General features: G+C 49.8%; 1 protein-coding gene across 1 annotated transcript in view; it reads right to left on the bottom strand.

The window, feature by feature from the left end:
• The window catches only part of CPT1A (carnitine palmitoyltransferase 1A), a 56,687-nt gene that overhangs the window by 13,529 nt on the left and 21,096 nt on the right, over positions 1-22,062 (bottom strand). The window contains exons 4-13 of the mRNA XM_072790225.1: positions 19,183-19,354; positions 17,583-17,684; positions 14,460-14,597; positions 13,977-14,054; positions 13,191-13,298; positions 12,136-12,223; positions 8,972-9,167; positions 6,133-6,321; positions 5,338-5,443; positions 1,537-1,653 (exon numbers count right to left, since the gene is read on the bottom strand). Of these exons, the coding sequence (XP_072646326.1) occupies positions 1,537-1,653; positions 5,338-5,443; positions 6,133-6,321; positions 8,972-9,167; positions 12,136-12,223; positions 13,191-13,298; positions 13,977-14,054; positions 14,460-14,597; positions 17,583-17,684; positions 19,183-19,354 (1,294 nt within the window). The remainder of the gene's footprint in view (positions 1-1,536; positions 1,654-5,337; positions 5,444-6,132; positions 6,322-8,971; positions 9,168-12,135; positions 12,224-13,190; positions 13,299-13,976; positions 14,055-14,459; positions 14,598-17,582; positions 17,685-19,182; positions 19,355-22,062) is intronic.

Raw genomic sequence — 22,062 nt, forward strand, 5'->3', positions numbered from 1 at the left:
CTTCTCCCTCTGCCTATGTCTCTGCCTCTTTCTCTGTGTGTCTCATGAGTAAATAAATGAATGAATGAATGAATGAAATAAAGGAAGGAAGGGAGGGAAGGAAGGAAGGAAGGAAGGAAGGAAGGAAGGAAGGAAGGAAGGAAGGAAGGAAGGAAGGAAGGAAACGAACTATGGCATAAGCATGCAATGGACATGAGCCACCAAGCCATGAAAGAACGTGGAAGAATCCTAAATGCATGTGGCTGTGAAGGAAGCTGGTCTGAAAAGGCCACATTCGATAGGATTCCAAGAAGGGGACATTCTGGACGAGTCAGGTCTGTGGAGACTGTGATGAGACTGCTGGTCGCCAGGTGCTTGGGGGGCAGGAGGCACAGGCAGTGCCTGATCTCTGGGCTGCACTGGTGGACACAGGCCATCATACATCTGTCCAAATGCCAAGAATGCATGACCCTGAGTGTGCCCCACATCAACAACCAGCTCTGGGTGAGGACGACCTGTCCGTGAAGGCTCAGGGGTTGTGACAGACGCACCCTGGTGGGGACATGGGTGGTGGGGGAGGCTGCATGTGTATGCACTGGGAGGGGGCAGGCAGCTGTGAGGGAGCTCTCTGGACTTTCTGCTCCATTGTGTTGGCAAACTGAAACTATTGAGAAAGTTCAATCTATAGAAAAACTTGAAATAGGGATACCTGGGTGGCTCAGTGGTTGAGCGTCCACCTTTGGCTCACTCAGGGCATGATCCTGGGGTCCTGGGATTGAGTTCTGCATCAGTTTCCCTGCAGGGAGCCTGCTTCTCCCTCTGCCCGTGTCTCTGCCCCACTCGGTCTCTCATGAATAAATAAATAAAATCTTTACAAGAATTTAAAAAATAAAAGAAAATAATTCTTTAAAAAAAAATTGAAATAGTGAATGATTGGGTCAGGTCCAAGCATCCTAAACCTACCCTCTTTGGCAGAGGCTACACAGTCACCGAGGAGCCCACACTAGCCTCTGGAGATGCAGGACAAAAGGACCAGCTGAGGGTGTAGCACCACATGTGGCATATTCTACTTCAACAATAGTCTCTTGGGCTCCAGGAATGCCTGCTTGGATCTGATGAGCTGGACTGTGGTATTTCCAACCCTCACATTCCTTCCTCAAAATGCTTCCGTCTGAGTGGCCTGCGTATGAAAATCATTAAGCACAACAAAAATGATAAGTTGTGCTTTCAGAGTATTTCAACTCTGAAGGAAGTGACTTTGTTTTTTGCTCTTTCACTATGATTGATATCTAGCCAAGTCTGAGCTAGAAATCTCTGTTGGCAATCTTCACCAAAACTGGAAGCAGAAGTATTATTTACTGGGGCTCCTGAGGCAGCAATAGTTGAAACAGCTCCAGGGCCCCAGGAAGAACCCACACAGGGACAAAGTTCAGCCTCTGTGGCCTTCAGCTGAGCTGATGCATACTCAGGAAGCAGGCATGGACAAGCTGGCTGTGACCCTTTAAGCTTGTCTCCCACCCCAGGTAAGTTAACAGGTGTTTGAGAACCCAGACTCACTTCCTCTGGGATGTCCCACTGCAGCCGGGTGGGGTATGGAATGTTCGGGTTGGGGTCGCCCTTGCAGTGGCCGTCCTCTGCATAGCTCAGCTGAAAGCAGTCAGTGGCCAGGACGTACTGTCAAATGAAGAGATACACACGTCAAGTCAGAGAAGATTATCGTGGTCAACAGTGTTACATGAAACATCTTTGTAATGACCTCCAAAGTACACAGAACCTTATTTTTCATCAAGATACCATGACGACTTAGCAGTAGCTACTGGAGGTATGTTGGGAGTATGCTTCTGTGCACCTGACATCCTCCATACAGCCCCCTACCACGAAAGGTTTTTTTTTTTTTTTTTAAGACTTTATTTATTTGTTCATGAGAGACACAGAAAGAGAGAAGCAGAGAGAGGCAAAGGGAGAAGCAGGCTCCCCTGCAGGGAGCCGGATGCGGGACTGGATCCTGAGACTCCAGGACCATGCCCTGGGCTAAAGGCAGAAGTTTAACCTCTGAACCACCTAGGGGTCCTGTACCGTGAAAGTTCTTATTTCCATTTCAGAGGAGAGAGCAACAGCCCTGGCTTGGGAGGCTCCCCAGCATATGGGCTAGTGAGAACAGCCAGGACTCCAGCACGTGTCATACATGACACCGCTCGAAGCCTGCTTCCAGGTCCCAGCTGCGCTGGAGGTGCCCTCCGGGTGCCACCCCACTGCCTTTACAGCTGGCCCAGAAGGCAGTCCCCAGTGTTCCCACTGTGTAAATGAGGAGACAGCCTCCCAAGGGGGAAGACGTGTGCCCCAGTTCATGCTCCCGGTGAGCCAGGACCCAGGTGCAGCTGTGATGTTCTCTTGCCGCTGGTGAGGAAACCCAAATCAACATCTTCAGCTGTATTTACTGAGCAGCTACTATGGCCACCAGCAGCCCTCTGAGCATCAGTGAGAGAACAGTGTACAAAACAGACCAGAATTTCTGCCTTTCCTCAAGAAGTTAGATAAATACAGACATTGACCTACCCATTCTGCTCCTGGGTACACACGCATAAGAGACGAAAATATACATTCACTACTACGCGAATGTTTCATTGGAGCGGTATTTATAGTAGTCAGAATGTGGAAACCACCCACGAAAATGGCCAGAACAGGCAAAGGCACAGAAACAGAAAGTAGATTTGTGGTTGCCAGGGGTGGGGGCAGGCATGGGCAGGAGTTCCTTCTGGGGAGAATGAAAACATCCTAAAGTTAGATGCTGGTGATTGTAAATACACAAAACTCAGCAAACTGTACACTTTAAGACAGTAAATTTTATGGTATGTCAATTTTATCTTCATAATTATAAAAAAGAGTTTTTTTTAAAAAAAGGAATCCCTACACTCACACTCAGGGAGCTTATATCTTAGCGGGGGAGGGCCCCCCCCGCCCAAAGAAGTCAAAAGACAAAACCACAACCAAAGTCCAGCTGGTGGCACTGCCCGGTGGTGAGGCGTCAGGGGCTCCAGCGTGAGGGCGCGGGGAGGTAGCCACATGCAGGTATGGCTGGCATCCACACAGATCTGAGCAGGCAAAGGAGCCAGGCCTATTTGTATCTGAGCCGCTCTGCATCAAAGCCCCCAGAGAGCCCAACACAGTGAAGCTTCAGACAAACGGCAGCAAACAGGATCCAACCCTGGCCAGATTTGTTCTTAACTGGCTTGCCATGGTCAGATTGGCTCTTGTTCTAATTTGGCCTGGGCCTCTGACAAGAGGGCAGGTCAGTTCCCATCCCCAAGGGAAGCTTCTGGGGCTCCCGGCTCGTCCCTGGGACCACAGGCCATGCTGTCAGCTGATAGTAACAGTTAAACCCCAGCACTTCTAAGTGATGGTCCTGGGCTAACACACAATCCCTCTACCCTTATCTCCTCCGGAGAACTTAAAACCTAAGCATGGCCTTGTCAACATCCCGATTACTCCACCTGGTCAGTTACCCTGTGTCGTCCACACCACCTGTGGCTCAGGTTCTGTCTCATCCACAAACATGCACTTAGTACTCAGGACCTTAGCACAGGTGCCAGCAGACCTGGACTATTCTGCTGGGTGGACAGACCTCCAAGGACAAAGGAGGCTGGATCTTCACTGGGTTTTAAGCTGAAAGGACTGTTAAGCCTTTGTTGGCATCAATAGACTGGCAGCGGTCAAGAGACTTGACTGCCTTTATTATACGTTCATGTCTTGGGACCAATAGTACTACTATCTTCGAGACTGTTTTGGAACACTTCATTTTCCCTTCATTTATGCTTTTTTCCCTACATAGAGAAATCTCACTTGGCTAAAGGAACAGCAGGTTAGGTTTTGCTGAGACCCCAACCAGGGGTAAGATGGTCAAGAGAAGCCTCGGAAGGAGTATTAGGCTGTCCTAACCCAGGACTGGGAGGAGGCAGGAGAGGGGGAGGGGACTGCCTGGAAGGAGTGAAGCCTGGCAGGGCTGGTGGCCAGGGGAAGAGTGTTCTGGGCAAAGGAGGGGGCACATGCCAAGGCCATGCCAAGGCCCTGCCAAGAGACAGCAGGACACCCTCCAGGATTTGTATGACTCTAGGGAAAAAAATACATATGATACATTAAAAATAAACATTGAGGGGCGCCTAGGTGGTTCAGTTGGTTGAGCATCTGACTCTTGGTTTCGGCTCAGGTCATGATCTCAGGGTCCTGTGATCAAACCCTGTGTTAGGTTCTGTGCTCAACTGGGAGTCTAGTTGAGTCTCTCTCCCTCACCCCTCCCCACGCTCGTGCACACGTGCACACACACGCTCTCTCTTAAATAAACCAATATTTTAAAAAATAAATATCGAGATTCAAAGCCTTCACAGAAGTTAAAAGAGAAAGAGGTCATGCATTAAGATGTCTTCACAAGTTCACTATGATTTCATCATCTCAGGTACATGACCGAGCTCCATGCCCTGTGAGGGCCAAGGAGGTCCTCACTCTGTGGTTGCAAAGGTGCAGCTCCCAGAGATAACAGCAACATTAGGGTCACATTATTCCACTCCACTCGCTAGAGCAGCAGGAAGACCACAAAGTACAGTCTGAGCGTTCAGTGTGAATTTCAAAGGGCCTTGTAGCTTTAACCAAGTTACCCTTGAGTTTCATCAAACCAAGATAATAGAGAATTTCTGGATCAGGTCCACTGTTGACAATCTCAGAGTTTGGAAGCTTCTTCAAACAAGAACCAGAGGAGTTAAGAAAGCAAAACCTTCCTTCGATTGTTCGTGCCAACATGAAGACTGTTACCACAGTTCAGGGGGAAATGAGTTTTTTAAAATTTAAAGAATTTTCAGGGCTGATCCAACGTTGCATTTTAACAAGCTGGGTAGAGGGATGGGATGACAGGGGTTTGGGTTTGGTGGTTTTTAAATTAAATTGGTAATTTTAAGAATTAAATGATGTGGTAAAAAGCACGTTGCATTTTTATCAACCAGGATTTTAATATGCTTGCTTCTAGCTGGCCTAACACTCAGCCCATGAGACAAATCTTGAAAACATAGCAAAGAAGGTTTTGCTGAATTCTTCCCTGAAATCCCTGCCTGAAAGCCGACTCTCATTTCATTATTTTTGGTTCCACCTGGAGATGGCATTAAATGTGTTTCTACTGAAAGAACTTAAGTTTCAGTAGATGAGGACACAGGTACCTAGGTTTTGTTCAGCCAATTAACATCACACGAAGCACCAACGTGTGTTAAGAAGTGTTCTAGATTCAGGGAGCAGGTATCACACAATGAAATGCAGTCTGGGGTTTGGATTTGCAACGGCAGGCCCCACATTCATGTCAAAGCTGCAAACACTCACCTCCCACAGGTGCCCGACAATGGGCGCATCAGCCCAGGAGTGCTCTGCGTTCATGCCCATCTTCCCATTTTTGAAGACAATGAACGTGAAAGACTTATCGAACCACCTGCATGGAACACAAATGTTCATGGGACTTAACCGTTTTTTAAAAAAAAAGCAAGTTGAACAAAAACTAGGCACTGATTTTATTCTGCATGGGTCATCTGCCCCCCACTTGCCACCCCTACTGCCCCACCCCCGCCCCACCCCGAACAGCTGGCTGGCGGTCAAAAATCTCTGCAAAGTGATAACAAAAGCACACACAGAACTCTGGTCACTTCTCTGTCATCAGACACAAAGATAAGCAGTTATGCACCAGAGGCCAGCAGAACAGAACATGTTACTCTAACATGAAGGGAATCGATAAGGCATCTGCAGAGAGATGGGACAGCATGTGCTGTCCGGGAGCCACACACCCCATCCTGGGCCGACCTCACCCCTACGTGCGAGGCAGGCAGGACGGCCCTGCACAAACTAGGTAAAGGAGGCTCCAGGATAGTCACGAGCTCAGTGAGCAAGCCAGAGCCGACATCCAGGTCAGCCCTGTCTACCACCTTCTCCTGCCTGGTCAAGGCACCACAGCCACTCTTCTCACTAGCACCTCCCATCAGAGGTGGTCGTGCACGGAGGGGAAAATCTCAAGTCTGCTGCTTGAGCTGTGTGTGTGTGCACACGCGCACACGCACAGAAAAGAGAACCAAAGTGTTTTTATGCAAGCCTTATTCCTCCACCTGAGGCTGGTGTGAGCGATATTACCTGTCAAAACACCTGCCATGAAGGAGAGACTTGGCATAGCTATCCATCGATGCATCTGGGTCTTCCTTCCTATACCCTTGTTCTGTTTCGTCTAGTGTCACGAAAAATGCTGCTTTTTCCACAGCATCAAGGGACTGCTTGTTTTTCCCACGTCCAAAATAGGCTTGGCGACACTTGGCCCAGGGTACTCTGAAACAAGAGTTAAAGGGAGTTAAACCTGTAGCAACGTGGTGACTGACATCTACTTATATGTGATGTTCAAAATGACAGGGTGTTTCACTGTTTTGTAGAAATTTAAGGGAAACTACATATTTATGACTGTCTGCCGGATTTCCAGAGCAGAGCACAGGCATGGTGTGCACTTCTGTTTGCTAAACACTGATTGAGAAAAAACAAACAAACAAACAAAAAACACTGAGGGCGGCCAGGGTGGCTCAGCGGTTTAGCGCCGCCTTCCGCCCAGGGCATGATACAGGATCAAGTCCCACGTCGGGCTCCCTGCATGGAGCCTGCTTCTCCCTCTGCCTGTGTCTCTGCCTCTCACTCTCTCTCTGTGTGTCTCTCATGAATAAATAAATAAAATCTTTAAAAAAACAAAAAATAAATGCTGATTGAGCAACAAGAATGCACGCCGTGAGCTCAGCCACCTGGGGGCAGCAACCCCAAGAAGTTCTCCTTGGGCCCAAACCAGGGGCCATCCTGAAGAAGTTCTGGCAAGCTCATGTGAGCACTCAAGTCCTGCCTGGCTCTGCTCCAGCCCTTATCCATGTGCTAGCTCACTGATCAAAACTAGTTTCTATCGTTCAGAGGGGTAAACAGGCACGGAGATGCGGTCACAGCTAGTTGGTGGCAGAGAGAGCTTCAAACACAAGCTGCCCCAGTCCATGCTACTAATAACCACAGGACACCTTGGGACAAGGAGGCACCCCGGGAGTCCACCTAGAGTGACTCTTTCCATCCTCCCTCACGTGGGATCCAAGGAGCTGATGTGACACCCACTTCCTGAGAGTCACCCCAGCTGTGGCTGCTTTGACTGCTCCTGGGCCCCTCACCCAGGCCCTCCTGGGGTCCTTCACCCCACCCACCCTTCCAGATCAGAGTCATCTGGCCTGTCTCCCGCCCTCTTCTCTCCAAGGCAGCCTGTGATGCCAACACACCTGTGAATACAAGGATACACACACACACCTGGCCCAGACCACTCTACTCCGTCTGCCAGGGGCAACCATGACAACAGGATGGCTACTATGCACCTAGTGCTGTGTGAAGGGGCAGGAAGGTAACATGCCAGCATATACACTCGGCATCTATGTGAAGGGCTCCAGGGGGAGAGGGAGCAAGACACCTATGTATACACTCGGCATCTATGTGAAATGCTCCAGGGAGGTAACATGCCAACATATACACTCAGTGTCTATGTGAAGGACTCTGGGGGACAAGACACCCATGTATACACTTGGTGTCTATGTGAAGGGCTCGGGGAGAGGGCGGGCAGAGGATAGGCATGTACATACACTCAGCATCTATGTGAAGAGCTGGGGGGAGGGTAAGATACCCATGTATACACTCGGCCTCTATTAGAAGGACTGTAGACAGATTGGGGTGGGCCGGGTGCCCACGAGCCCCGCAGGTTGGGTGGTCACAGGCAAACCCACTCCTCGCAGCACGTTGTAACCAGTGGCCAGCGAGCCCACTGATGCCCATGAGCATGTGGGAAGGGAGCTCTGTCTCCAGGACACGCCGCCCTCTGCTCTTCCATCCAGCCTGCAGAGCCCCAGTTATGGCCCAATATCCCTCCTGGGCTTCTGGCACCGAGCCTCCCCTCCAGCTCACACGGCCTGTTCCAGCCCTCACTGCCTGGGGAGCCCCGGGACTGGGATCATTCCATACACCTGCTCGGGTCCCTGGGGTAGCCCCTTTGACAGCTGAATCCAGCCCAAGTGTAGTCAGACACATGAGGACCCTCTCTGCTCTGCGTTCTGGTGTCCTGACCCACTGTCGCTCCCAGCATGGGGCGTGCAGTCCGCTCCCCCAGACACCCGTCACTCCTGCTGGCCCGCTGCCACCCTCTGCGTGCAGGGGAAAACTCTTCTATGAGAAGGGCTCCTCATACTGCCCCAACAGCTGCCACATCGCCGTAACTCGGATGTTCAACTGCAGACAGTACCGCCCCCCAGGGACAGTGGGCAATGTCTGGACAGTTCTGTGACAACAGGGTGGCTGCTCCTGGCCGCCAGGGATGTGCTCAACATCCTACTGCGCACAGGACAAGGCCCCCACCCAAAGATTTACGCAACCCAGTGGGCACAGAGCCAAAGCTGGGAGGCCAGCCCCATCTTTACAAGCTAATTCCTCAGGTAAACAAAAGCCTCTGAATGATCTTCAGACATGGCAGAAAGTTGATTCCTGACTCAGAGGCCTTGGTTTAAACTTGTTTTTGGGGGGCATCTGGGTGGCTCCGTCAGTGAAGCATCTGTCTTCAGCTCAGGTCATGATCTCAGGGCCCTGGGATCGAGCCACATCAGTCTCCCTGCTCAGTGGAGAAGCCTGCTTCTCCCCTCTCCCTCTGCTCATTCTCTCTCAAATAAAATCTTAAATAAACACACTTGTTCTGTGTCCTGAATTAAATACGCCTGCAGCCCCGTGACAGAGCCTAACTCCCGCCCGCATGTGCCCTGGTCCCCGTGCAGACACAAGCCCACCTGCCACACACACACACACAGCCAGAGGGGACCCGCCGGCGGGGCCCCAGCCCTGCCCCACGGCCACGGTGAGTCACCGACACACGCCTGTCCCCCAGCCAAGCCCCTGGTGGGACTTATGTCCCAGAGCCACCGCGCACCTTTCTCCCGCAGTGAGGGCCGCCAGCTTGGCCTCCCCGGGCTGAGGCTCCGACGGGTCGTCCAGAATCCTCTGCATCTGCTGCTCAATTTCCCGGGGCTTCAAGAGCCGGCCGTCGTGGTAGAGCCAGACCTTGAAGTACCGCCCTTTGTGGAACACGACGATGTGCTTGCTATCTCTGATGTGCTGGATGGTGTCTGAGCAGGATGGGGGGTGAGACACAACATTCAGAGGCAGGATGTGAGGGAACGCTGAGAAAGACCCCTCGACTTCCCAGCGGCCCCACCCTGTCACCCCACATCCCTCCACTCAGCTCATCCGTCCACGTCTCAAGAGCCTGCAGAAGGTTCAGTACAGAACCAGAGCAGAGAGCTCTGGAGTCAGGCTTGACCTCGTCTCAGCTCCACTCAGCCACTCACTGGATGTATTCAGCTGTGGCCAACAACTTAAGCCTGTTCAAGGGTTTCTCCCAGAAAACCAGGACAAACATGCACTTAAAGCCTTCACTTTAGAGTCAGAAATAAGGCGATGCACACTAGGGCCACTTCCGTTCAACACTACACCAGGGCCTGCCAGCAAAATAAACTAAGAAAAAAGAATCGAGATTCAAGGATGGGAACACTGGCCTCTCAGAGCCATGATTAACCACAGAAAATCCAACCAACCTCCCTCAAATAGCTGTTTAAATTACTGAGAACATAGCTGGGTAGAAGCTCAGTGTCTGAGATCATCTGTGCTCCTCTAACCTGAGTTCTGGGCTGAGCTGAGCCCCTCCCACTCACAGGCCGGAGGCAGACTCTCACAGGCTACTGCATTGGAGGTAGGGCCTTTAAAGAGGTAATTATGTCAAAACATGGTGATTAAGATGGATCTTAATCTCATATGACTAGAGTACTTAGAGGAAAAGATTAGGACACAGGGGTGCCAGGGTGGCTCAGTTGGTTAAGTGTCTCCCTTAGGCTCAGGTCACGATCCCGGGGTCCTGGGCTTGAGCACGTCAGGCTCCCTGCTCAGGGGGGAGTCTGTTCCTCCCTATCCCTTCCCCCTCCCCCTAGACTCTCTTTCTCTCTCTCTCAAATAAAATCTTAAAAAAAAAAAAAATTAGGACACAGACACATGGAGGGACAACCCCGTGAGGACTCAGGGAGAGCGTGGTCATCTACACACAAGCAGAGAGGCCTCAGGAGGACCTACCTGCCTGCACCTGGACCTCGGGCTTCCAGCCTCCAGGACAGGGGTGGACAGTGAATGTTTAAGCCACACAGTCTGTGCTTTTGTTACAATGGCCCTAAAAACTAATATATTCAGTAGCCTACAAATCAAAAATATACTGAAGACAACAAAAACAAAGAAGTTGGGAAGAACTCTGACCCTGGCAGAGAAAAGCAGAGCGGAAGCCCCCCCACCCCAATCTGAGGCGGATGTGTCCAAGACCCCCATGGTGCCTGAAGCCGTGGAATGTACCGAACCCCAAACACGCTATTGTTTTCTCTAATCAATATAACTTTAATCAAGTTTAATTTATAAACTAGGTATGTTTAAAAATCAACAAAAATAGGGGATCCCTGTGTGGGGGTTTAGCGCCTACCTTTGACCCAGGGCGTGATTCTGGAGTCCTGGGATCAAGTCCCACATCAGGCTCCCTGCATGGAGCCTGCTTCTCCCTCTGCCTGGGTCTCTGCCTCTCACTCTCTCTCTTGAATAAGTAATTAAAATTTCTTTTAAAAATTAACAAAAATAAAACAAAATAATGATGTGTGCTAACAAAGGTTATGTGGATCTGCTCTCTCTCAAAACACCTTGTCCTGTTCTGTCTTCTTGTGACGATGTTAGGAGTGATGTAGGTGTGACACGGGGTTAGGCTGCTATGGGGGATCATTAGCCTCCACACCACAGCTGGCCACGGGTAACTGAGACCACGGAATGCGAAATCATGGGTAAGAGGAAAAACTGTAGGACGTTTTATTAAAACCACTTTTAAAAGCGCTATGACTGGGGTGCCTGGGTGGCTCAGTTGGTTGAGCATCTCTCAGTTTTGGCTCCAGTTATGAGATCAAGCCCCACATGGGGGCTCTGTGCTCAGTGGGGAATCTCCCACTGATTCTTGCTTACCCCCTTTGCTCCTCCCCCCTACAATCTCTCTCTAAAATAAATACTTTTTTAATTATTAAAAAAAAAATTAAGAATGCAATTACTGTCCCCAACTGTCCCAAAAGTGCTTTTTGCCAATTCATCTGCTTTTCACAAAAATCTGGCCACCGATCACTGGACTCCAGAGTATGAGAGACATAATAAAGGCTGACTTCTTAGCCAGAAATACCCCCACTGTAAAAGCACTGAGTGCACTGCTAGAGTGAGTTTCCAGAAAGCCCCTGAGCCCTGGGTCTGAGGCAAGCTGAATCCACTTACAGAAGCCTACCCGGAGGCCAGCTTTTGTGTCTGAGGACCCACATGCCTACGTCCACGGGACAAGTTACTGCCTGGGGCTCACAGTCTGGAGGTACCCGGCTGTCACGACAGCCCCCAAAAGCTGGATGAGCTTGGGACTCTGTATACAGTTAGCTTCAAAGGCAGCGACGGGTCATCATAATGGCCCACCACGAGGTCTCAGACAGGACCCGGTTTGTTAGCTGAGAGTGGCCAGTATCTCCTACCTACACAGCCTGAGCCCTGGCTGGCCTGGGACAGTCCCAGATGGCACATCTCTCCCTCTCATTCTCCAGAGCATCGTGGCTTGTATAATTACGTGGCCGCCCGGCATTCTGCGAGGGTCGAGGGTGGGATCCGCTGTCCCAGGTCAGGCTGCCCCAAGTGAGCTGCTGGATTCCAAGTCCAGTCTCCCAAGCACAAGCCAACATGTGTGTGAGCCAGAGCACAACTCCTCCGAGGGAGCCAGATGAAGACAAGGAAGACTCCTAACCAGACGTGGGAAGAACACCCTAGAAGACAGCCTTCAACCAGAGGGAAATTGTGAAGTCTGAAGAAAAGCCGCATGCCCGGGCCTAATAAAGGCCAAGGAAATTCAACAGACCAGTGTTCCTGAGCCTAAAATAAAATCGCAGATGCTCAGAAGCGGTCAGCACAAATCTGTGCGCTGAGTTTTGCCACCTTCCATACACGGCGAGGAAGGAGCAAGAAAGTGCTTTGCGAAGGAGCCTCACTCACCCGTCTCCTCTCCTGGGATCCGCGAGGTATTAAACATTCGCTCCCACTGAGCAGAGCACAGAGGAACTGTGGATCCCAAAAGAAGAATCTGCAACAAAAATATGTTTCAAACAAACAAAAAATTCCTCAGGGGGTGGGGAAAGGGGGGAAGGAGCAGATTACACACTGGATTTGTTTTCCTTGCACATATCATTTGACTTCATCGCTTCCATGCTGGGAAGAGCAGCTCTTCCCCAGGATGCTGACCCTCATCACCAAGATCACTGGACCTGCCAGGGCTCAGTTTCCTGCACCCTTCCTTCCCAAGGGGCACGCTCTCATCAATCGTTTACAAACCGACACTTAAACCACAGATTATTTAGAAACTGACACTTAACCCGGGGATATTTAAGAAAGAAATGTCTTGTTTCCCTGGAATAATTCACCAGCTAAATTGTTTTCCTCCAAAAGCAAACAAGAGCTTTTCTTCTGGGGCAGATCTCGGGGCTGCGGTACAACAGACGTATATCCATTCGGGGTACGCGAGGAGAGTTAAATCTTGGAATAATTACACAGAGTGAAAGAAACTAGACAGAGAGAGAGAGAAAGTACCTACTGCAAGATCTCATTTGCATCAAACTTTGGAAAGCTCAAGTGATCCGGAGTGACAGAAGGCAGAATGAGGCATAGCTGGCGGGCGATGGCAGGGTGCAGCAAGACCATGGGGCACAACGAACTTTTGGGGTGATGGATGTGCTCACTACACCTGGACTGTGGGGATGGTTTCAGAGCTACGTTATTTAAAGTGATGGGACTCATCCAGCTGTATGACAACAAAGTCACCAAAGCTGTTTAAAAAGAATGTTTTTTCTTTTTTAAGATTTATTTATGAGAGAGAGACACACAGAGAGAGAGAGAGAAAGGGGCAGAAACATAGGCAGAGGGAGAAGCAGGCTCTAAGCCCAATTTGGGACTCGATTCCAGCACCCTGGGATCATGACCTGAGCCGAAGGCAGACACTCAGCCACCTAGGCACCCTAAAAAGAAATGTTTTAGGAAGCAGTTTGTGGGCATACCGGCTTGATCTCTTCCCGGTCCAGCCTCCGTCTATAGAGCAGAATGGCATGGATGGCGTTGCCCGCTCTCGCTGCCTGAATCGAAGTGGGTAAGACGTACAGCAAGTCCTGAAAAGGTAAACATGTGTTAGCGGAGGGAACGTTCGCAGGCAAAGCTGAGCTAACATACACAGGAGAGCATTTCCACGCTGCTAAAGTATCTCCATAGGCGTTCAATCACACCTGCTCTGATAAAGAAGAAATTGAAAGTACATTTCCTATACTTTGCCAATTTTGAGTTCTACAAGAAAATAAATGGAAATGAAGAACAGAAAGAAAGAGACAAAGAATAATGAGATGGCCAGTTACTAAAGGTAGTAAACGCCAGTTACCAGAACCCAGACTGTGGGGCTGCTAACAAAACAATGGGACGTGACCTCCTGGGCTATCACTGCCTTGGAGAAAAAGAAAAATCTGGCATCCCAGAGCAGAGAAGGAGGAAGCTACACCCTGGGCCGCCAGGTGTTGAGCTCTGGAGGTGGCGGGGACATAGGCCACACGCCGCTGTGACAACAGGGGAAGGCCCTGCTGTGAGGGGCAGCTGATGGGCTTGAAAGTATTCCTGCGGCTCTAATTTCTCCATGGTGGCTCAGGGCAAACACAGAAGAAAGTCCACACAGCTTTCGGGCCCAGCAAGCAGGTCCTGGGCCCTGGAAGGAAGTCCGGCCAGCGTAGGCAGGGGCAGGAGCTTCCTGGGTGGTCCCCAGGCCCATGGGGATGCCCGCCTTGCCCGCCTAGGGGACTCACCATGGCATAGTAGTTGCTGTTCACCATCAGTGGCCCTCGTCCCCGCAGGTAGATGTACTCTTCCCACCAGTCGCTCACCTGTGGGTGCAAATAGGACAGACCCCCAGCAAGCTTAGCAGGAGCCACACAGGCCGGCGGGGTGCCAGGAGTGCCATCACTGCTCGGCGGCACTCCCATCACAGTGCCTGGAGGAGCCTGAGTGCAAGTGTGAGTTCAACACACCCATGTAGCCGGGTCACCTGATTAAAACAGCGCACACCTGAGCAAGCTTGCCTGCCATTCCCTGCCCCTACATTGCCCACCCAATGACTGCAGCCACTCCAGCCTCATCATCTGGTGTCATCTGATCACATTTAATACCTCCTCTTCCACATCCCACCTTGTTTCACTTGCCATGCACGGGGAAGCCCTGCTGGTTTGTGGCATGGACAAGTATTTGCACACGAAAATATCACCACCAAGAAATAAGGTGTATACACTTACATAGTTTGTGGCCCACCAGGACTTTAACTTCAGATACCACTGCAACTTGGGTCCGAGGCTGACAGCAAAATCTTGAGCAAGGACCGTCATCCGTTTAAAGTCTGATTCCTTCATCAGAGGCTTCACCGATTCCAGATACTACAGGGTTAATGAAAAGCACACATGCCGAGTTAAAACACACAGATCCCTTATCTGTGCCTTAGAAAACATATAAACCTGCTTAAGAATTTAAAAATCTTCCCCAGCTTGGGACGCCTGGGTGGCTCAGTGGTTGAGCGTCCACCTTTGGCTCCGGGCGTTGATCCCGGGGTCCTGGGATTAAGTCCCACATCGGGCTCCCTACGAGGAGCCTGCTTCTCCCTCTGCCTGTCTCCATTCGCTCTGTGTGTCTCTCATGAATAAGTAGATAAATTTTAAAAGATTTTATTTATTCATTTGAGACAGAGAAATAGAGTGAGAGCACAAGCAGGAAGAGCGGTAGGCAGAGGGAGAAGCAGACCCCCTGCTGAGCACGGAGCCCAACATGGGGCTCCATCCCAGGACCCTGAGATCATGACATGAGCCAAAGGCAGATACTTAACCATCTGAGCCACCCAGGTGCCCCGGAACGTACAACTCTTGATCTTGGGGTCGTGAGTTCAAGCCCCGTGTTGGGCAAGAAGATTACTTAAAAATAAAATCTTAAAAAACAAAACAAAAACCTCTCCCATGTGGTGGGTTTTGTGGGTCCTCACATGAGTTAGCCATGTGGCTTTATGTCAGCGACAATGACACAATCACACTTCTTCGTCATTTACTGCCCTTTAAATTCTCCAGACCCGCATCAAGTGATCGCCACAAGATCACTAGAGCAAATTCCAGAGTGACAAGATCACGGTTTGGCCGACAAGGACATCTCCATAGTTGCCATCATTTGGCCCTCAATCAAAACCTTGATTCCCACTGGATCATGGCTCAGGACAGTGCCAGGACAGTGCCAGGAAGTGAGCCCAAGACACCAGGGTGGGAAGGAGAAGCCAGCACAATGGATGGGATTGTGGAAGGCCAAGCATCAGGTCAAGGCCAGGCCTCCAGGACAGGGTTCTGGGGGCCCCGGGATGTTGACTGGCACCACTCTGAAGTGAGTGTGCTCACGTATCAGGTCAGACGTGCAGGGTTTGGAGACCGTCATGTAAAGTTGCTGCAATGCACACGAGCAAACTTATAGAAAATAAGGCCCTCAGTGTATGGGGAAACGTGTCAATCCACCTAGTGGCAGTGCCCACTGAGCCAGAGCTGCCGGCAGCTTGCTCACTCTCCCACGGGACTGGACTCCTGTCACCACATCGCAGGTGAGGACACATGAGAGCAGAGAGGAGAAGAAACCTGAAAAGCCAACAGGCCTGGTTGCAAAAGCCAAAACATGTCCTGCTTAGTCTTTAAAATGGGGCCAAAGGCAGAAGCCAGCCCTGGTTGGCTGCAGCGGCAACCAGCCCAGCTGCTCCTCCAGGTGACACAGAGGTCCCGTCAGACCCCAAGGTCCCACTTCCAGGCCTCAACCCACCCCAGTGCCAGCAGGTCCTTGAACAAAACCGTTCACAACAGCTGCAGGCTGGAAACCAGGCAAACATCCACCAACAGATGAATGTAGGAACGCAGTGTGGTCCAATCGTCCAGTCGGATATGCTGAGAGATGCTCCGGCATAGACAAATCCTCAAAACAGTCTAAGAGCCAGATGCAGAGGCACATACTGTAGGATTCCATTTATAGGAAACATCCAGGACAGGCAAACCCACAGAGACAGCGCAGGTTGGTGGGTGCCAGGGGTCGGGGAGCGGGGGAGACATGAAACGGGGTGTCAGGCTAATGCATGTGGGGTTTCAGTGATGGAAAGTTCTGGAACTAGCCCATGGTGGAGGCTGCACTATGAAAATGTACTCAATGCCACACAACTGCCTCCTTAAAGTGGCTAACATGGTCACTTTTATAGTACATACTACGTACCACAATTTAAAACAACTAGTTATGTAACATACCAAAGACGACTGAATTGGACACTTTGAGGGAACCACATGATATGTGAATTATATCACACAAAGCTGTTTATTTATTTTTTAAAGATTTTATTTATTTATTCATGAGAGACAGAGAGAGAGAGAGAGAGAGAGAGAGAGAGGCAGAGACACAGGCAGAGGGAGAAGCAGGCTCCATGCAGGGAGCCTGACGTGGGACTCCATCATGGGTTTCCAGGATCAGACCCTGGGCTGAAGGCGGCGCTAAACCACTGAGTCAGGGCAGCCCCGGTGGTGATCCTGGAGTGGTCCTGGAGACCCTGGATAAGTCCCACGTCAGGCTCCCTGCATGGAGCCTGCTTCTCCCTCTGCCTGTGTCTCTGCCTCTCTCTCTCTCTCTCTCTGTGTCTCTATGAATAAATAAATAATCTTTAAAAAAAAATAAAAATAAAAAATAAACCACTGAATCACCCGGGCTGCCAACAAAGATGTTTAAAAAAATTTTTCCGGGATCCCTGGGTGGCGCAGCGGTTTGGCGCCTGCCTTTGGCCCAGGGCGCGATCCTGGAGACCCGGGATCGAGTCCCACATCAGGCTCCCGGTGCATGGAGCCTGCTTCTCCCTCGGCCTGTGTCTCTGCCTCTCTCTCTCTCTCTCTCTGTGACTATCATAAATAAATAAAAATTGAAAAAAAATATAAAAATAAAAATAAAAAATAAAAAATAAAAAAATTTTTCCAAAGCTGTTTCTCTATCAAATGTGCTGCCTTTTAAAAAAAGGTACCTCATGGGGTGCCTCTGGCTCAGGGAGTGATCCTGGGGTCCTGGGATCGAGTCCTGCATCGGACTCCCTGCAGGGAGCCTGCTTCTCCCTCTCCCTAGGTCTCTGCCTCTCTCTGTGTCTCTTGTGAGTAAATAAATAAAATCTTAAAAAAACAAATTAAAATAAAAACATCAAAAAACAAAATACCTCCTATGTGCTGATATGTCAGAAAGGAAGATCTCCTCCAATAGCTAGACAAGTACGGCGCTGAGTATAGCCAGCCAACTGCTATGGGTCATAAATCTTAATCCCAGGAGGACTGACACATGGGGGAGTGGGAGTGTTCCAGTGAGCTCGAAGCTGTACCTACCCTGTTCACGGTGTCCTGAACGGCCGGGACTGGCAGGCGTGGCAGTGACGTCTGGAAGCTGTATAACATAGGTTTTCGGCCGGAAAAGATCTTGACCATACCCTTTAAAAATAAAAGGAATGTTTTAAAACATGAGACCACATTAAAGATGCAAGCCAGCCCTCAATTTGCTGACTACTGATTTTTTTGTGGTCTTCCACCCCGACACTCCCAGGCCTTAGCAAACAAACAGGGAACCCCAAACAGAAACCGGCCTGATGAAAGCCCAGGTCTGATGGATGCTTCAATATGCCCTGGCGAGGATGCGCACCCAGGTGTTGCCGGCTGACTGTATGTCTGCACGTGGCCCAAGATCCACCCAGCTACCTCCGCAAGGCCGCTCTTGGTCTGGGGACTGACTCAAAGTGCTGGCAAGGGTGAGCAGAGGCAAAGCTGAGAAGCTCAGACCTCGAGCCGATCCCAGTGGAGCAGCAAGGAGGCTGCCTCAAGCCCAGCAGACAACACACATTTGCCCACTCTCGGCCCTGGCTTTCCTCTGGAAGGATCTAACACCTGCTCATCTCACACTGGGATCTGAGATCTCAGACCTCGAAGGCATTTCTTGGGCTCACAGCGGGCAGCTGGGACTCCACCGGACACACGCCAGGAGGGCCACCCCGGGGATCGCCGTTTAGCTCACTCCGTCAAGGGTGGGCACCAGCTCTGACTCTGCCAATCAGTGAAACTATACCCAGGCCAGCGCAGGAAGTCGGTCAGGGGAGAGTGCACCCCAGGGGTGAGAGTGGGCCGAGCGTGGGGGTGCCTCTCCCAAGCAGCCCCGGGGAGGAAGGGAATCCGGGACAGGCATCCATGCGCACGGCAAACCAGGGCCGCTCGGGCTGCGGCCCAGGGGAGCCAGCAGGACACCCTGAAGCACGGGGTGGATCAGGGAGACCAGGTCGGACCGGTCGGCAGGGGAATCCACCTAACGTCTGCCTTCGACTTAGTCAGAAAAGCTACAAAGAAGTGGATGGGCGTCCCTTCTCTTTGATGGATAATCCGGATGGCAAGACGTTAACATACCACCTTCAGAAGTGACAAACATCATTAAAGAAAAATATACTCTTTGGCCCACACTTATGAGTCAAGATGAATCAATGGCTCTGGAGCAATGAGGTCAACTCCCAGGTCAACCAATTGTAGAAGGGGAAAGGTCCCATGAGGATCTCCCTTTCAAAGTAAAAGCCACCCGCCTGAGACACTGTGCTGAGTGAAGACTGAATACTATGGTGAAGGGGGGGTGGCAGGGGTGGCAGGTGCCTGCAGCACTGGGCCCCTGATCACGCTGCCCCTGTGCACCTACACCTTTGCTAAGAGGGCAGATTTTGCTTACATGCTCTTAACCGCAAAGGAAAAGCAGGGTGGGACATGAGGAAGCGTTGGGGGTAGGGGGAAGGCTAGGTTTGCGGCACTGATGGACCAGGTGCATACTTACCTCCAGACACAACGAGCCATGCACACTCCTAAACTGCTCTGAGGCCTTTTGTACAGCAAGCGTACCCCAAAAAAAGCAGTTCTAAAAAATGCACACAGCCCCAAGAGTGAAGGGAGGGTCATTTACCATCCAGATCTTGGTGGCGCGGCTCATCTTGCCATGCTGGGCGAACATCCAGCCGTGGTACGAGAGCAGCACTTTGAGGGAGTAGCGCATGGTGATGATGAGGGCCACCCACAGGCCCGTGCCGAAGAGGATGCCGCTGACCACGTTCTTTGTCTGGCTGGACATGTAGCCCCTAGGGACACGACATAAGCCCAGAACACATTAGGGTGGATGCCACACGCTGCCAGCCAGAGCGGCCTTCCTTCCTGAACACAAATGAGACCACATTCCAAGAACACCACGTTCGCTAAGCATCAGCCTAACTCTCGAAAGACTCAGACACCGCTCTCCTATCCTCAGGATAAACCAGGCCTCCTGTGTTCTCAGGGAAAGATGCACATCTTTCTCCAGGGTCTAGGGATGGTGACGGGTGACATGGGAGGTGGTGGCCTGCCCACGATGAAACCCATGCCCCAGGTCCACCTCCACCTGCTCAGCTGGGTGCTCACAGCAACTCTGGGCCATTCCCTTCCTGCCCCTCCTCCTCAAACCTACCTTTGGGTTTCACCATTAGTCATGGGACACTCAGATCATTTGGGGAAACCATTACAGCCATTTATATCAAAAAAGCTTCTTTTTGATCTAGGCAGGCATACTTATGTATAAATGAAGAAACTGATGGCATAAAATGATCTTTTTTTTAAAGATTTTATTTACTTATTTAGACAGAGAGTGCAAGTGAGCAGGGGGAGGGGCAGAAGGAGGGAGAGAGAGAATCTCAAGCAAACTCCTTGCTGAATGCTGAGCCCGAAGCAGGGCTTTATCTCCGGACCCTGAGATCACGATCTGAGCCAAAATCAAGAATCGGACACCCAACTGACTGAGCCACCAGGCGCCCCACAAAATGATCATTTAAATAATGAACTTAGGGGATGCCTGGGTGGCTCAGCGGTTGAGCGTCTGCCTTCGGCTAAGGGAGCGATCTTGGAGTCCTGGGATCGAGTCCCACATCGGGCTCCCAGCATGGAGCCTGCTTCTCCTCCCTCTGCCTGTGTCTCTGCCTCTCTCTTTCTGTGTCTCTCATGAATAAATAAATAAAATCTTTAAAAATAAATAAATAACTTAGGGGCACCTAGGTGGTTCAGTTGATTAAGCATCTGCCTTTGGCTCAGGTCATCATCCCGGGGTCCTGGGATCGAGTCCTTTATGGGGCTCCCTGCTCAGCGGGAAGCCTATTTCACCCTCTGCCTATGTCTCTGCCCCTCCCCCTGCTTGTGTATGTGCTCTTTCTCTCTCTGTCAAATAAATAAATTAAATATTTAAAAAATAATAGTAATAATAAACTTAAGAGAAAATGTTTTCATTGGCTAAGGAAGGGGATAGACTGTACGGTAAAGATGGGACTGTCAAAAATCTTTGTGGTTTTTAGTTTTAGTTGCTCTGGAAACCACAACCTAGTATAAAATAAAAAGGATTTAAATAACAAAATGTTGGTAAGGACCCAGAGAATAGGGAACCCTCAGCCACTGAGGGTGCAGCCACTGCGGAGAACCGTATGGAGCTTCCTCAAAAAAACTAAAAATAGAACTACCCTATGATCCAGCAATTCTACTTCTGAGTATTTATCGGAAGGACATGAAATCACCCTCTCGAAAACGTATCTGCACCCTCATGTCCAATTTAGCATCATCCAAAAGAGCCAAGACATGAAAACCACCCAAGTGTCCATTGATGGGAGAGTGGATGAAGGTGTGCTATATAAATATGATGGAATGTTATTCGACCATAAAAAAGAAGGAAATCCTGCTGTTTGTGACAACCATGGAGCTTGAGGGCTTTATGCCAAGCGAAATAAGTCAGAGAAAAACAAACACTGCAGGATCTCACTTATACGTGGAATCTAAAACAAAATTCTAAATTCACAGACACAGAGAATGGGCTGGTGGCTGCCTGAGGCAGGGGACAGGCAAAGTGGGGGGGGGGGGGGACCATGGTCAAAAGGTACATATTACCAGGAGCGCCTGGCTGGCTCCATTGGTAGGGTGTGTGACTCCTTGATCCCAGGGTTGTGAGTTCGAGCCCCACATGGGTGTGGAGATTCTTAAAAATAAAATCTTAATAAAGAGGGTATAAACTTCCAGCATTAAGACAAAAAAGTCTTAGGGATCATAGGTAACAGTGCCATATTGTATATTTAAAAATCGCTAGGAAGGTAGATCTTAAAAGGTCTCATCACAAGAAAAAAAATCTGTACTCGTGTGGAGAGGAGTGTTACTTAACTAGATGTGTGGTTATCAGTTTAAGCTATATACGTCTACCAAATCGTAATGTTACACACGTAAAACTAACATAACATTATATATCAATCATATCTCATTTTTTAAAATTATTTCAGGGGCACCTGAGTGGCTCAATGGTTGAGTGTCTGCCTTTGGCTCAGGTCATGATCCTGGGGTCATGCAATCGAGTTCTGCATCAGGCTCCATACGTAAGCCTGCTTGTCCCTCTATGTCTCCACCTCTCTGTCTCATGAATAAATAAAATTTTATTTTATTTTATTTTTTTAAAATAAAATTAAAAAAAAATATTTCAGTGTGCTTCAAATCATTAAAACAAGTATACATAACCTACAGGTATCTCCAATATTTAAAAACCATCAAGTTAACATCTTATGATACGTAAGTATTGAAACAAATTGTCTTCAAGGTAAAATAGTTTTGCTTCAAAACTCATGTTTTCCTTATAATCTGTCAAATCTTGTGTTCAGACTCAGCTGTGGCTTCTACTTTCCACCTACACATTCTTTGCTGACAATATAATCTACAAGCAAGCTTGGAGCTAGGAGTTAAGAACCTATCTTTCAGATAATCTACATTTTAGATTCCAAAGGACTATGTCACT

The sequence above is a fragment of the Canis lupus genome, chromosome 21 (assembly GCF_048164855.1).
Source record: "Canis lupus baileyi chromosome 21, mCanLup2.hap1, whole genome shotgun sequence".
Classification (NCBI taxonomy): domain Eukaryota; kingdom Metazoa; phylum Chordata; class Mammalia; order Carnivora; family Canidae; genus Canis; species Canis lupus.